Here is a 15,525-nt window from a genome sequence, read left to right on the forward strand (position 1 = left end):
CCTTTCTCGTATCTGAACAGACAAGTATAACGATTTCATCGATGCCAATCGGATGGAAAGTGCATCAGACAGACTGAAGACCATGAAGAAACTGGTATGTGTGTTTTTTTTGTTTGAACGGGACTGTTTAGGCAAGGCAAGGCAAGGCATCTTTATTTATACAGCGCATTTCATACCACAGGCAACTCAATGTGCTTTACATGAAGACATGGCATTTAAAAGAACAGAAAAACAAGCAATTTAAAGAGATTAAAAAAAATAGAATAAGAATTAAAACACAGTTAAAAGCAATCAAAGAAGAGAGGGAAAAGAAAAATATAAACTCAACCATAAGCACACGGAAAGAGAAATGTTTTTAACCTGGATTTAAAAGTGTATTCTGGACCTAAACCATTCCGTGATTTGTAGACGAGTAGCAGAACTTTAAAATCTATTCTGCATCTGTATCTCCTGGTCTGTTTGGGACATGAAACCCTTAGCTGCAGTGTTTGTTTGCAATGCCTGCAGAGTCCCTGCAGGTTAAACGGGTTTCTTTGTTCCTCCGTCACAGATCCGAGACCTCCCAGATCATTATTATCACACCCTGAAGTTCCTCGTTTATCACCTGAAGACGGTAGCCGACCACTCGGATAAAAACAAGGTGAGGGGGAAAAAACTGTTTGTTGATTTAAGAATTTAAGAGGAATCGATGCAAAAGCCATCAGTATTCACGCCAGTTGCTCTCCCCTGATGTCCTCAGATGGAGCCTCGTAACCTGGCTCTGGTGTTCGGGCCGACGCTTGTCCGGACGTCCGAGGACAACATGAAAGACATGGTCACGCACATGCCCGACCGCTACAAGATAGTGGAGACTCTCATCCAACATGTGAGAGAAATGATTCGTGCACACGCAGCTACACTCTGCATGTATTTCATAAAATTCTCTGAATGCTGAATGTTTCTCCCTCCGTTGTCGTAGTGCATCTGGTTTTTCACAGAAGATCTCGACAAGGACGAGAAGGTATGTTTCCACACCGTACACTGGAAAAAATCTAAGTCTCACCAAGTATATTTGTCTCATTTCTAGTCAAAATATCTCATTACACTTAATTTAAGACACAACTGCCTAACAAGTACTATTTCAGCCAGATATAGGGACTTGTTTGAAGAGGTTTTTAAGCTAATTTCAAGATCACTTTTATCTCAAAAGTCCTAAATATCACATTTTATTTCAAGAAATCTTGACAAGCCGATTTTCACTAGTTCCACTGGCAGATTTTATTGCTTATTTCAAGCAAAAACGTCTTTTATTTGTTGTTTTTTTACTTATTTTTGGAGGGGCATTTTTTCCAGTGTAGTCGTTTTAATGTGCTTTTACTCAGACAACAGAGACAATGATTCACAAACACACCTAAAGATATGCCGTAGCTCTGAAGTGCATGTAGAAAAAGGCAGAAAATAGCTGCTCAGAAAGGGAGAGACCATTTCCAGCCTGCCAGCTGAGAGGATAAATGCATGTTTTAAAATAAAAACGAGAGTTTCTGCGTGCCTCAGCAATTTGATTCAGTATAAACGAGGTGTCCTTTTTCTGCTTGTAAGCGCAACATCGTTCTGTTTCATTATAGTTTGGTGAACAAAGAGTTGCAGGAACGGTTTTATCTCCCTGGAATTAGCAGGAGAATAAATGCTCATAAAGTGTGGTCTGGTCTTTTGATTTCTGATCAAGATTTCAGTTGAATTCACTGCTCACTGGCCCAAACAGCAGCACCGCTGAGGACGAGGTTTTTACATTGGCTTGCAGCAGCTTTTTTACCTGCAAACAACAAAATGAAACAGCTTTCCAGAAGTATTGTGTGATATCTGAGGGGCCTTTTGCAGATTGGAGACATGCTGTAACCAACACTTCCAACCAACTCCAGAACCAACTCTGAGTAGCTTCTGGAAAAGCGGTTAACTGAACTGCTGGCATACTTTTTACAGCCGAGTTTTAATGATTACACAGGGTGCTCAATAAAGACATAAAATACAACTGCTGGTATTTTACTGGCCTTTTCAGGGTTATTATTGTAGAAATGTTCGGATTAACTGCCTGAATGTGAATCCAAACCGTTGAATTTTGCTTTTGATCTGAGTTATTCAGCATTTTTTAATCTTTCTTTTCATCGTACGAGGAAGCGATTGTGCCATTTGCGGTTTGAAGGGGTTGACATTCAGAGCTCTTTTGTAGTTTTATCTTTGTGCTTGTGAAAGGTGTTCAACGATCATTGAGCTGCTCGCGCCATTGTGCGCCTGATGCACGACAGCAGCTACACACACTTAACCTGTGGAATACATAATATGTGACCTTTCTATAACAACTTTCATATTGTTTCAATGACTTCTATTTTCCATTTGTGGCTTCGGTTGCACTTCATCAGGAGTGAATTCAGATAGTAACCACATTCCCAGTTTGAGTTCGGCCCTCTCTCTGCTGCCTGTAATGGAGACTTAAACAGAAAAATTTAAGTTTAAATTAAACTAGAAAGAGCTTGTTCCTGCGAAACAGCAGTGAGAATGCTTATGAGCTGAATGGGGATAGCTGACCGTGCTAAAAAAGCTGAAAATAGTTCAATTTTAGCAGTAAAAACTGTTGCTGAGGTTTTGGTTGAAGGAATTTTGTGATTTTTCTTTTTGCATACTACCAAACTTAACATTGGACTTAGTCAGAGAATGTGAGAGGTTGATCTCGGTTCAAGGCTCATAGCTGAAATTCTGTAAATGTGAGCTCTTTAGTAGTTACGTTGGCTGAAAGAGGACCATTTTTCCTACATTTTAAGGTATGATTTGTTTCTCTAAGTTAAACTGTATGAAAGTTAGAGGAATATGTTTGAAAAAACTGAAAAGTTTTAAACTTATCAGCACGCACTCAACTGTGTGCTCAATGCTCATTCATAAAAATCAAGAAGGAGCAAAATGTTCATGTTTTTTAAACTTTGATTTGAAAAAGCTGAAACAAGTGGTAATAGCTGAATGTCTTGTGACCCATTTAAAGTTTGAATGGTGTCTCTAGCTGAAAGCATGCAGAAATAGTTAGGTTGGAAAGAGGAAGATGATTTGGAAGAGCTGAAAGCAGTTTCCATTCATTTGAATGACGGGAAAATTTGAATAAAAGTTGAATATCTTAAAAAGTATAGAAGTTAAAAACACCAAAAATTATGTCAGGAATCTGCTGAAAGAGCTGAACGTTTTGATACCAAAATTGTAGAAATAGCTGAAAGTATGCAGGAGTAGTTAGGTGCCGAAAACTGGCGGAATAATAACAATAAAGAGAAACTTAATAGTGAGAATGCCTTAAAGCATTCTCACAATAATAGTCTGTTAATAGTTTATATTCACAGATGAGATCAGAAGTCACTGATGTTGGTGTGTTTGTGTCGCTCTCTCCAGACGCCGGTGGACACAGAAGATGTGCAGCCGGCTCCCAACATCGACCACCTTCTGTCCAACATCGGCAGGACCGCTCTGCTCGGGGAGGCTTCAGGTGAGCGCACCTCCAGCAGCTCTCACTTCAACCTGAAACTAAATGTAATGCTGCTCTCCGTTTAAAGCTGGAAGTCGGAAATCCCCCACAAGTATGTGTCAGGTCAGATTTATCTTAAAACCAAGAGAATAAATTCCTCGTTTATTGATTATAAAAGAGACACCAGATTCAACAAGGTGGTATGTTTTTAAAAGAAATATGTTAAAAATGGCAGGGAGTCATTGGTCGATAAATTCAGAGTCCTCCTTGGAAGTTTGTCCCAGTTAACAGCCATAATTCCCACTTTCTAACAGAACAGGAATGCAGCATAAGAACAGGGGGCTCACATCCGTTAGCATTTGGAGTGTTTCTGTTTGATAGCCTTTACTTCTCTCCTCTCTGCTGACCTCTTTTTTTCCTTCCACGTTGCTTATCTTTCACTTTCTCTGTGCATTTCTGCATTTCCTTCTCCTAGCTGAGCCTGTGGAGCAGCCTCTGCGGTAGGATGGGAACTCCCCTGGCAATATGTGTGTGTGTGTGTGTGTGTGTGTGTGTGTGTGCATCATGCTGTGAAAGTGAAATAATGGTTGTGTGAGAGACTGTGTCAGTGGTGGTGATGGCTTGTGTCTCCATGGTCTCCATTATCCTCCTGAAAGCCGGTGCCTCCCTGTCGGCGTCAGACTGAGTTTCTCTTTAAAATCGTGTCACTTCGGTGTCTCCCCAGTCTGACTAATAAGTTAATGGATGACTGGACGCCTGCCAAAGCTGTTGTCTCTGACACTGGGAGTGTAAATTGTCACTGAGAGACGACTCTGCCGGTCTGTTAAGCTCTTTGCGCCACTCATCCTGTGGGCCATTCTGGTTGGTGCAGCCCAATCATCAGGCTCACTAACTCCACTTCTGACTCTAAAGGGACTCTAGGTGGTGCTGTTTCTGATGTGCCCTTTGTGATTTAAATCCTTCCAAGAAGCATTATTTTTGTGTAATGCTTCCAGATGGCGGCTGTGGCCCAAACTTTCCCCCTAAAATCCTTTCAGCTCGCAAAGAAGCGGCCTCTCATATACTTTAAAGTTGCTCGTTTTAGTCAAACAAAACTGTGTGCCGCACAGAACTGTGGGTAGAAGATGTCTAATGTAATCGATGGTGCAAAGTTTAGCGTTTCCCAGATGTTGAAATGTAACTCATTCTGCACTCAGGGTCAAATACAGTAATGAGTAAAGGTTTTGAGCCACCCCTCATTTCATAATGTTCCAGACTTTCTGGTAATATTTTAAAGTGGTCTTGAGCAATAGTTCTCTGAAGGTCTTTTAAAAGTTTTTCTTTGAACATCAGCTGCTTTTTTTCAGTCTCGTCCTTGTACCTGAACATTGTGCCTCATTGAAGCGTGACAAAGCCAACTAACTCAAGAGATGAACCAGTGTTGTGTCTGCACATGACAGATAACCGATCTTAAACAACATCTTTCCTGCAGCCTGTCAAAAGGACAACATTTTCCCCCCTTTTCTTTAGTCGCATCTATGAAAAGTATCAAAGATAACGCAGTTTGACAGACAGAAAACAGGATTTCTGCAGCAACAAGGTGATTCCCAAAGAGCTGTTAGCTGAAAACTTGGCATATCTCAGCATGGTGTGCAGTGTGTCCTTAAAACATTTGAGGAAACTGGACAAGTGGAGGACAAAAGAAGAAGTGTCAGGCCTAAAGAACTATCTACAGCAGATGAACAGGATCTGAAAGTGATGTCCTTAAAGGAGAATTCCGGCCATTTTACAAACATATCCCATCTGTTGGAGACCCAGGAAAGTTTGCCAAAGGGACAACCACGAGAAACTTTCATGTCCGCTGCGCAAAGTTGTCCAATTGCACTGATTTCCATGAAAGCGGGCTCTATCGGGCAAGCTTTTAACCTTTCCTGAGGCTCTTAACGTGTATCAAAATACTTTTGACCCAATTGGCCGTGGTGTCAGCAGCAATACAATTCAACCCAGGGGCTAACCATACCATTAGCTAGCACAGACATTATACATTTTATTATACACGGAAATCAGCGCAACTGGACAACTTTGCGCAGCGGGCATGAAAATTTCTCGCGTTTTTCCCTTTGGCCAACTTTCCTGGGTCTCCAACAGATGGGATATGTTTGTAAAATGGCCGGAATTCTCCTTTAAGAAAGAGGAAAACATCCAGCAAAGACCTGACACAGGAGCTGAGAGATGCATCTGGACCTTCAGCTGATCCATCTGCTGTTGGCCCAAGCCTCATCAGAAATGGGCTCCATGGAAGGGTGGCTGTCAGGAAGCCGTTCTTAAGGAAGGGAAACAGGGAGAAAAGGCTGAGCTGTGCCAAAGGACACAAGAAGTGGGCTGAAAATCAGTGGCAGCAGGTCTGATGGAGGGATGAATCCTCCCCAGAGCCCGGAGCTCATGTTTCAATAAATCACTCTTAACTGTTTCCTGTTTTCCTGGCAATCTATAAAGAAATAAGGGATGGCTCAAGACTTTTTGCGCAATACTTTATGCTAAATGTGTCTGATGAAAAGCTTTTTAGCCAAAGCTTTTTCTCTTTAGTGATGTATCCCCATGGTGTGCACATCTGCCTATTGATTTTTAATGTTGTATCCACGATGCAACGGATGAATGGGGACAGCCAGCATCTCTAAACCGGGCACAAAATAATCTGGCATCATTGGTACAGAAGAAACAGCTCCACCTATAACACCCGACCGGGCCTCCGGGTTTCTCAGGAGTTTTGGACGTACTTAATTCGATGTATGAGAGATATAAAACCCGAGCTTTTCTCCTGCATCGGTGTTTGTGTTTCTGAGGGAATGCGTTTCTTTTTTTCTTTGGTTATTTTCTGTTTCTTTCACTGACTGATGTCATCGTTCTTCCTGGCGATGTCATCAACGTGTGCTGTGGTTTCCTCTAATGCAGTTTCTCCTCAAACACCAAATGCTGCTTACCCAATCATCGTGTTTCCCTCCACATACTCCGGTGTGTAAATCTGCGTGTTTGCTGCTGAGGTCTGGCATGATAAGAGGGCACAGAGCGTTTATTCCTGTGGAATTAGGGGGGGGGTTTAGTTTTTACAGCTGATGGAAAACACTTCAACAGTTTGTGGGATAAAGAGCATTCTGAGGATTTTTCCTTTGATAGAAACGGCCTCTGTGTCCTCCGCCATGACTGTTCGGGCTTTTTATCTTCAACTCTTCTGACCTAGTGATTTATTTGTTTCCTTTTCTGCAGACTCAACCAACAGTGACTCAGCTAAATCAAAGGTGACATCTCTCAAACACACACATGTACACACGAGAGTAGCTCAGAGACTGAGACTGTAGGATGTCGGCGGGTGGTGCAGTGACTTTTTCTCCTCTTTCAGGGGTCGTGGGGATCTAAAAAGGACCTCACAGCCAAGGACTTCCTGACTCTGTCCATCATGTCTGCCGTTACCGGCCGTAAACGCAGAAAGCGCCACAACGCCCGCCGCGTGGGCAGCAGCACCGACGACGACTCCGAGCACGAGCCAATCAAAGCTGGACATTTGAGGGCAGAGGAGGAAGAGGAGGCAGAGTCGCCGATAGGAGACGCCGCTCCTCGAGCGGAAGGAGAGGAGGACGACGAGGAAGAGCAAGAAGAGGAGGATGATGATGAGGAAGTTGTAGGAAGTGGAGTGAAAGAGGAGGTAGAAAAGGAGGTGGTGGCGGCTGTTCCCAGCCGGCCATGCTGTAAAGAGGAAGAGGAGGCGGGAGGAAGGCAGGCGGCCATGTTGTTGCAGGAGGAGGAGGTACAGGCGGAGGTGAAGGGGCAGCCGTGGCGGGCTCCAGAGGACGCTCGCTCCATTGTTTCCGGTTACTCCACCCTCTCCACATTGGGGCGGAGCTTGGGGTCAGAGGGGAGGGGCGACGATGCTGACGACGAGCACAGCGAGCTGGTGAGCGAGACGGATAACGAGAGCGGCTTCGCCTCGCGCTCTCTGACGCAGGAGAGGCCCGACAAACACCCGACGTCACCCGTGAGCGCGCAGCCGCCGGCGCCGCCGCGCAGCTTCCTCTACTCGCACGGCAAAGCCCCCGCCGTGTCGCCCACGAGCCTGCTGGCCCCGCCCACTCCCCTGACACACGCGCCCGACTCTGCGGAGAAGAGCGAAGGGAGGGCGGGCTCCACCACGCCCTCGTCCTCCTCCTTCTCCTCCTCCTCCACCACTCACAAACTGCACTCGCGGCCTTCGTTCAACTCCCACAAGCTGATCCAGTGCGACACTCTGGCCCGGAAGAAGCTGAAGTCCGACAAGGCCAAGGCTCGCTCCCTGGACGTGTTCGAGGCCGACGGGGCCGGCTCCGGCCCGGAAGCTCCACCCAAACCGAGGAAGGACACCCTCAGAACCAACCCTTCCTCAGGCAGCAGCCAGGAGAGCCTGCGCCTGTCCCGGCCCAAAGCGGCGCTGCCGCCCAGCGAGGCCGCCTCCTTCACCCCCGCCGGCCCCGGCGGCCCGGGCAGCCGCTCTCTGGCTGAGCAGGTTCGAGCTCGCCTGATGGGCTCGGCCGACGACCTGCGCAGCGTGGGACTGAGAAAGCCGCTGTCGCCCGAGACCCGCAGGAAGAGACGAGCGTGGCGCCGGCACACCGTGGTGGCCTCCCCGACCGAGACGTCCGACAAGAGACCCCAGCTGACTGTCAACGAGTTCCTCTTGTCCCCCATGAATCAAAACCAGGTCAGAACGCCCCGAGGAGACGACCTCGACCAGGGAAACGTAACGCGTCAGGCCCCCGCCTCCAGATTCCACCAGTACCTGTGACCCCGGCCAGGTGACCAATGGCTGAGGCCGCTGACCTGAGGTCCGTGGCGAGCGGCCAGGTGCTTCACAGGTCAAACACAGCCCGCCATTTTCTTCTCGATAAGCTCCATTTGCATGGCGAGGGGCATTCCAGTGTTGCCAAAGCTTTTCTTTTTCTTTTTCTTTTTCTTACGTGTGCTTTTATAGAAAAAAACAGAAAAAAAACAGAGACGCAAACGGACCGTTACAGCCAAGAATTCTCATCCGAGTACCAAAACGAGCATCCTTCCCCGTCTCCTCTTCCAAACCGGCGTGGCTCGCAGGGGACACGAAGTAAAAGGAATCCACACCAGTAACCAAATGCAGCCTTGCACCGGTCGGTCACTGAGAGAATGGTGCTTCTTGTCAAAGTGTTTAATGGTGACTGTTACAAAAAAAAAAAGGTGCAGTTAATCCGAAGAAGCAGGCAGATGAATTCATTTTTAAAGCGATTTCAGGAAGAAACTCAACTGATTTTTCACGTCAGTCTTCCTCCACTCCCACGCGTGCAGTCGTCTGGCTCCAGGTGTTAATAATGTCTCTGTGTCTGCTCAATAATATCCGTGAAAATGTCTGAGCGTGCAGGTGTTTGTGTTGAACAGTTTTGTAACATTTTGTACAAAGCCGTGTTAAGTTAACCTTGTAAATATAAAATATGTTTGTTTTGGACTTTTTTTTTTTAGTTATTTTTTTATGGTTTACAAAAAAAAAAAAAGTGCGTACAAGTGCACAGTCAGTTCTTTTCAAGATGTTACTTGAAATGTTTCCCTTAATATATTCTGTTTTGTTCATATTCAATATATATATATATATATTATATATATATATTTTGTATTAAAGTTTAAAAAAAAAAAAGTATATTATTGTGATTTAAGCTCTTGGGGCGTACCTGTTCAAAGGAGGCGAGATGAACACGATGAAACCCACTCCTTATCTCCTCGTAGACGGCCTTTCTCTTCGATTCACAGCACTGTGAAAACAGTGTCTCATGAGCTATAGTCTTACAATACAAAATCATCTTGTAACAGTGATTTCGGCAAAGATGCATCTAGAAGTACCAGAACTATTCAGGAACCACATGTAGCAGGTTATCAAAGGTAACCTAGTAGATTAAAGTGGGAGCGTCTGCGGCTGAGCCCCTGGTTTTGTTGTTCATGTCTGGGATTACTGAGCATTGCCTCCACAGACCCGCTACTGAGCCCAAGAAAAAAGTATGTTTTACTTGTAACATAGACGGTAGCGCACACGAATGGCTACATTTTCACCTCTGTCGTTTTGGGATCTGTGTGTTTGCAGCGCGTCCCCTCTGAGGTTTCATCTGCCAACACTTTTATTACCCAGGGGAGGTGTGATGAGGAGTTTTCCATAAGGTCAGGTTATAATAAATCCTCCCTTACTGGGTTTGGAGAGGGGGGGAAATGGTACAATGGAGGAACTGAAAACAGAACGTCGGCTAACATGAACGTCTATTGTTTCTTTTCTTGTGTTGACTGCGTTGGAACCGTTACAAAGTACCACGAACAAGGAGGCGCAGCGCGTTTTTATCTGACCAAATGACCCAGCGAAGAATGGCGATAATAATAAATAAGTTCTAGTCTTGTCTTACCTCAAGATTCTTCTACAAGTGCCTGATTTCTGGAATGTGTTTTTTTTTTGTCCTGCGGTGCCATGCGCGGTCCTTATCTTTCCATTTCCTTTTGTTGTTTCTGGGTCTCCTCCCTCCCTCTAACTGTGGCCGATGGTATAGCTAAAGTTGTGTACGTTAAACGACAACACGCACTCAGTGAGAGGCCGCAGAAAAAGCACACTTCAAGCCAAGGACACTTCTATGCACTCTCTTTGCCTTCAACAGAGGCGTTAACAGCTGTAACAGATGCTGCTCGGAGGGAAAAAAGGCATAGTATTCTCTCAGCTGCTTTTTCTTAACCAACCGAGGTCATCTCACTCTGCCCAGTGACCCGCAGTGTGTGAATATGGTACACCTAACGAGCCCTTCCCTCAAACCGCATTTAGGCCACGCTCGATAATATCCAAATTCCTGAAGATGAAAAAGCAGCCCATGACTTCATCGAAAAGGAAACTTCCTCAGTTGGTGTGTGTGTTGTCTGAAATGTGATTTTACCTAACGTCTCATTGTTGTATTCTAAAGTCCTTTTTTTGTACATACTTAATATGTAACATACTGTATTGTGTACATTTGGAATTGCTTTCGGGTATAACTAATATGAAAATGACTGGACTAAAAAAAGGTTGTCCGCCTAAAAAAAAACCATTTCCCCTCGTGGCTGTTTGCTTTAAAGCAAGGTTATATGATGTAAATAAACAGAACTATGTTTAAAACAAGCCGTGTGCGTTTTGGTTTTGGTTGCAGGGAAACTCCAAATCGGAGCTGAATGGCGCCCCCTGGAGGCTGTGGGTGGTCTCTCAGGCCTTCTGGCACAGATTGTTTTCTGCACACCAGAGAAACTTAATCTTTGCGAGGCTCTCTCTCTCTCTGTGTCTCTCTTTAACTTGTATGAATGCATAAACGCACATTTTATTCTTTGAAAACTTGCTGCGTGGTTTGTTCGCTACAAAAACAAATAAAAAATCGACTTTTCTCATAAATTAGGAAAGCTTAAGAGGCAGTTTTTTAGCAGAAACAACACTGGTGATAAAAGGAGGTAGTGGATCCATTTTGCTTCCTGCATAAAGTCATTAACAGGCTCAAATCTGGGTGGGTTATCCTTGATAATGCGCATCTTCTAATCCCATCCCCCCCTCCAACCCGCTGCTGTTACAATTCTCCCAGTTCAGAGCCCATTAAATGTCGATTGGCCCATATTGGGACCCCTCGCAAGAAAAAGGGCCCCGTGATCATTTGCAAACCTGACAAAAGCCACCCGGAGCAGTTCCTCTCTGCAGCCTTTATTCACCGCTTCCTGTGTTTAGGAGCAGACTTTAACCACACATGACACCTTTCAAACAGAATTTTAATCTTTTTATTTCAACTAATGTTAAACACACAACTGCTAAAATGTTCACTCTGGAGTTTATTTCTGCTTTGCAAGATTGGCCCAAATTAGCTGTAATGTCCTTAAGGGGGGAAAATGCGACACACAATGTTGTTGTTTTTTAATTAAACATTAAACCCTTTTCTGTCGGCGGATAATACCTACAAAGTTGAATTGGAAAAACAAAAATATTCTCGTATTGGTAAACACAGTCTTCTTTTTTAATATAAAAGAATCTTAGATTTGAAATATTTACATTTCCTCTAGAAGAAAATTGAACAGCTTACAAGTCCAGATAGAAAAGAAACGTCAAGTAGGCTTTTTGCATCGCAGTGCAACGACTTCTTTGTCCAGATGACTAAACTGATGACAGAAAACTGGTGACAATTTAAAAAGAATGCAGTCGTCCCGTGTTTTTTTTGTTTTTTCCTTCTTCCCCTGTGGAGTTGTGTCCTTTTAATTTGCAGCGACCTGGCCCCTGTCCCTGCTCAGCTCCATGTTTTCGGCTCTCAGTCTCTCCACCTCCAGCTCCATCTCTCGGAGCCGGACCTGGGAGCTCTCCGAGGCGGCCCCCGGTTCCACGGCGCGCCTCAGACGGTTGTTCTCCTCCTCCAGCCGGGACATGCACTTCTCCAGCTCCAGGTACTCCTGCACCAGCTCCTGCTTGGTCATGTTCTGCAGGCTCTCGACGTGATACATCTCGTAGGTCTCGGAAAAGTCTCTCTGGAGAAACTCCCCTCCGGCGTTCCCGGGCCTCCCGATCCCGTCGCTGCCTCCGCCGCCGCTGCCGTCCTCCTCCTCCTCCTCCTCGTTGTCGAAGAGGTCCTCCTCGCTGCCGGTGTCCTCCATGCGACCCACCACCAACGAGGACCGCCTGACTCCGGTCTCGGTGTTGAGGTCTGGCTCCTCTCGGTCGTGCTCATCCATCAGGAACTGGGTGGTGTTGTAGGGCGCAACTGGGAGCCCTTTGGCGAACATCTCCTCCCTCATCCGCGAAGCCCGGACAGTCTCTCTCTCCTCCAGGGCTTTCTTCTCCTCCCACGAAAGTTTGTCGTAGGGCTTCCAGTTGCGCTTCTTTTTGGAGGTCCTGCGCCTGTGCCTCTTTTTGCCCAGGCGCGCGTCCACGCCAGTGTCGGAGTCGATGAGCAAACTCTCCACTTGCGCCTGGTTAAAAGTCTCCTGCAGCGGTCTGCCTTGGCGTGGATTGTGATTGCTGTCGCACGCTGCAAGATCGTCGGGGTTTTGGCGAGGCTGACGTCTATTGTGGCACTTGGAGAGCTCGTTTCCGGCTGCTAAGACAGGGCACACCTCCTTCTGTCCGCCTTTCATTTGCCATAACTTGCCTGTGTCGATATCCACACAGTTCTCCGCCCGCTGCAGCTGCTTCAGCCCTCTCTGTCGCCCCCTGTCGCCGTTCTCCGGTCCGCCGTGGTTGCTGGCTGGGAGATGCTCCAAAGCGTCCCCGCCGCTGCTCCCACCTGATGGGCTGCCCAAAGTTTTCAGGTGATGGGTCTGTTGTTCCACCGGTTCTGTCATTCTGATTGATCCCTTCCGACGACTTCCGCTTTTAGCGCATCATGTTCTCAAAAACAAAGCTTTCAAAGTTCGTTAAAATACGATAAACTTAATTTTTTTTTTTTAACCAAATAAAAAACAAAACAAAAAAACTGAATTTCTGAACGAGCTTAAATCACAAAAAAAAGGAAGTTGAGTTTTGACGTCGGAAATCAAACTACCGCAAACTAAAAGTAAACTTCCGAACAGTAAACACTTGTTACTCCTCTAAGGGTTTGTCAGAGCAACTGTCGCTAACTACCATTAACTGTTTCAATGCTGTCAGAACTGTGGTTCAACCAGAGACTGCGTTCCGCCGTCTCAACAGTGTCCAGTATGCTGCACAAGAAGAGGGAGCTCGTCGTTATATAGCAGCTCCGCCTTCAGTGGTACGCATGCTACTGATTCTAACACCAGGTGGATTGTGGGATATGGTGTTTGAATAACTGTAAAACCTAAGCGTCGACCTGAATGTCGAACTACATAGCCCACAAGTCCGTCATAACTGATGAGCTTCTTAGCCAATCAAATGGTAGGATTGTGGGAGCACTAAAGCCCACCCATCGCTTTGTTGATTGGACGAGAGGACAACTTTGCTGTTGCTAAGCTTAAATTATTTTCTGATTGGGCAGTCTGATACTCAATCAAAAGTACGTAATCCACACCAAAAAAGCAGTCCCGGGCATTTTAATGGACGCTACCACTTACAAGTCAAGGGTTTGCGGCTACACACTCCCAAATAAAAGTTCATTTGAATACTTTAATTCTACATAACATTTTACCAGTGGTAAATGAGTGTAGATTCTACGGATAATTTTTGTTGTTTTCTTCCTTTTTTGTGGCTACAAAGTCTAAGACAAATGTAATGATACGATGTATTACTCCTATTTTTCAAGCAAAATGAAGCAACCCACTTATAGAATCTAGTCCGGTTTCAATGTTCTTATTAGAAAATAACTATACACAGCTCGTTTTTAAATGTAATTATTTATTTCATGTATATGCATATGACCCTAATATTTATGTACTATTTGGGTGGATAAATGTTTCAGTTTTAATATCCTATGGTGTGCGGAGTAATACCCTGTGGGGCAAGAGAAACTCTGGAATCAGCGTAAACAAACGACATTTATTGTGAAGCTGCCGCAACGATCACGTCCTCGAACCCCTCGTTTGTACAAGGGTGGGTCAGGCGATCTCACACTTGCTCAATAATCCTGTTACAAATAGACGGAGTGGTGTAGACCAGTTTGGGGTTTTCTTTTTCGCAACCCCAATAACGCAGTGTTTACATGGTTGTTTGGTGTTAACGGCTAAGGATAAGTTAGCTGGCTAACGTTAGCTAAGCGTTAACGTTAGTTAGCCAACGAACGCTACGTGATGTCGCTCTAAACACTGCAACATTTCTATGTAACGTAAAGCCATACTCACTATAACCAAAAAATCATCCTAAAACTTGGAGGCCATAACCTCTCAGCAAATAGTTTGCAGCTCAGGCCTAATTTTTGACGAAAAGCGTCACTACATAAAGCTAGGCTAGCAGATGCTAACTAGCTCAATGCTTCGGTGCTTTCCTTATCGTGATACAAATTAATTATACAGAAAAGTAGGACTATTATCAAATAAAATATTATTTTTTCATGCTGATGTCATTAAAATGGCAACGAACAACAAATTAATTATAATACCACTGATAACAAAATGATCATGGTAGCCGTCTGCTTAGTAGGCCAACGTGTTCTTAGGGGATCCGCGTAATTCCCGGACTGTTACATTTCCATTGCAAGCTCGTCATTTCTGTATTACGATTAAAGTAATACATTTCAGCTTTGTCTACACTGCTTCAGAAATGTACAAGCCGGCCCCCATAAACAAATTGAAATCTCCTTTTGTTTATAGCAGTCCTTCCGTTGTCTGGACCTCCGATTAACTGTCATATTTCCAGGAAGTAGACGGAGCCTGATTTTCCAAGGCAGCACTGAAAGCTTTGCTCTAATTTACTGACATTTAGCAAGCCTCAGTTTGGTTATTACTCGATAAATTGACAGTTTAGTCATACATTTTGCACACCTTTTAAGCAGCTATTGTCAGGTTGTGCCAAAAATAACCTTAAATAAATCGATTGAATAAAAGAAACCTTGTTGTGGAGTGTCATAATCTTAATATTGGTATTGTTATGTTCTGTTGCACATTTTTTCATGCATATAAATAGATTAAATGTCCCACATTTAATTTTAGAGTCAGTGTACTATGTTAATCTTTGGCTGTGCTATGTCATGGCCACAGACACACAGTTTCCTGACAGCTTTCATACTGCATTTTGCCTCCATTAATGTAAGAAATGGACTATTCAGTGTGTGACCTCTTATTGCCAGTGACTGGTCTCCCCTAACACTGCTTGTAAACACCAGGAATCCAATGGCTACACACAACACAGCCCCACTGTTTCTACTAATAGAAGCAGGCTGAGTTTCAGCCCTGGCAAATCAGCAAGCTGATCTGGGAAATCCTTGGAGGAAGAGGTGATGCGTTCCAGTTAACAAGAAAGCAAATAACTGGTAAGACTGGGAAATCATCAGACAGGGTTTTTTTTTTTCATAATCTCAAATCAAGGAGCGGTGCAGCCACAGAGCCAAAAGCTCATCTGACAGAGATCACAGCCCCTGTGAGGATTAGCAGGCATGACTTAA

At 44.8% G+C, this 15,525-nt stretch overlaps 2 protein-coding genes across 10 annotated transcripts in view; one reads left to right on the forward strand and one right to left on the reverse strand.

Moving 5' to 3' along the window:
* Nucleotides 1-9,476, forward strand: part of arhgap23a (Rho GTPase activating protein 23a) — an 81,013-nt gene extending 71,537 nt beyond the window's left edge. For all 9 annotated transcript variants that reach the window (XM_075453471.1, XM_075453468.1, XM_075453469.1 and 6 more), the window contains 7 exons: nucleotides 21-94; nucleotides 551-640; nucleotides 740-865; nucleotides 959-1,000; nucleotides 3,406-3,499; nucleotides 6,722-6,753; nucleotides 6,855-9,476. In XM_075453471.1, coding sequence (XP_075309586.1) covers nucleotides 21-94; nucleotides 551-640; nucleotides 740-865; nucleotides 959-1,000; nucleotides 3,406-3,499; nucleotides 6,722-6,753; nucleotides 6,855-8,270 — 1,874 coding nt within the window. In that variant the 3' untranslated portion in view covers nucleotides 8,271-9,476. The remainder of the gene's footprint in view (nucleotides 1-20; nucleotides 95-550; nucleotides 641-739; nucleotides 866-958; nucleotides 1,001-3,405; nucleotides 3,500-6,721; nucleotides 6,754-6,854) is intronic.
* Nucleotides 9,477-11,495: 2,019 nt separating this feature from the next.
* On the reverse strand, nucleotides 11,496-13,170 carry hexim1 (HEXIM P-TEFb complex subunit 1). Its single transcript, XM_075453474.1, has one exon. The coding sequence runs from the start codon at nucleotides 12,815-12,817 to the stop codon at nucleotides 11,738-11,740; it is 1,080 nt and encodes a 359-aa protein (XP_075309589.1). The 5' UTR covers nucleotides 12,818-13,170; the 3' UTR covers nucleotides 11,496-11,737.
* Between the last annotated feature and the right edge of the window lie 2,355 nt (nucleotides 13,171-15,525).

This window comes from Odontesthes bonariensis, chromosome 21 (genome assembly GCF_027942865.1).
Source record: "Odontesthes bonariensis isolate fOdoBon6 chromosome 21, fOdoBon6.hap1, whole genome shotgun sequence".
In the NCBI taxonomy this organism is placed as follows: Eukaryota; Metazoa; Chordata; class Actinopteri; order Atheriniformes; family Atherinopsidae; genus Odontesthes; species Odontesthes bonariensis.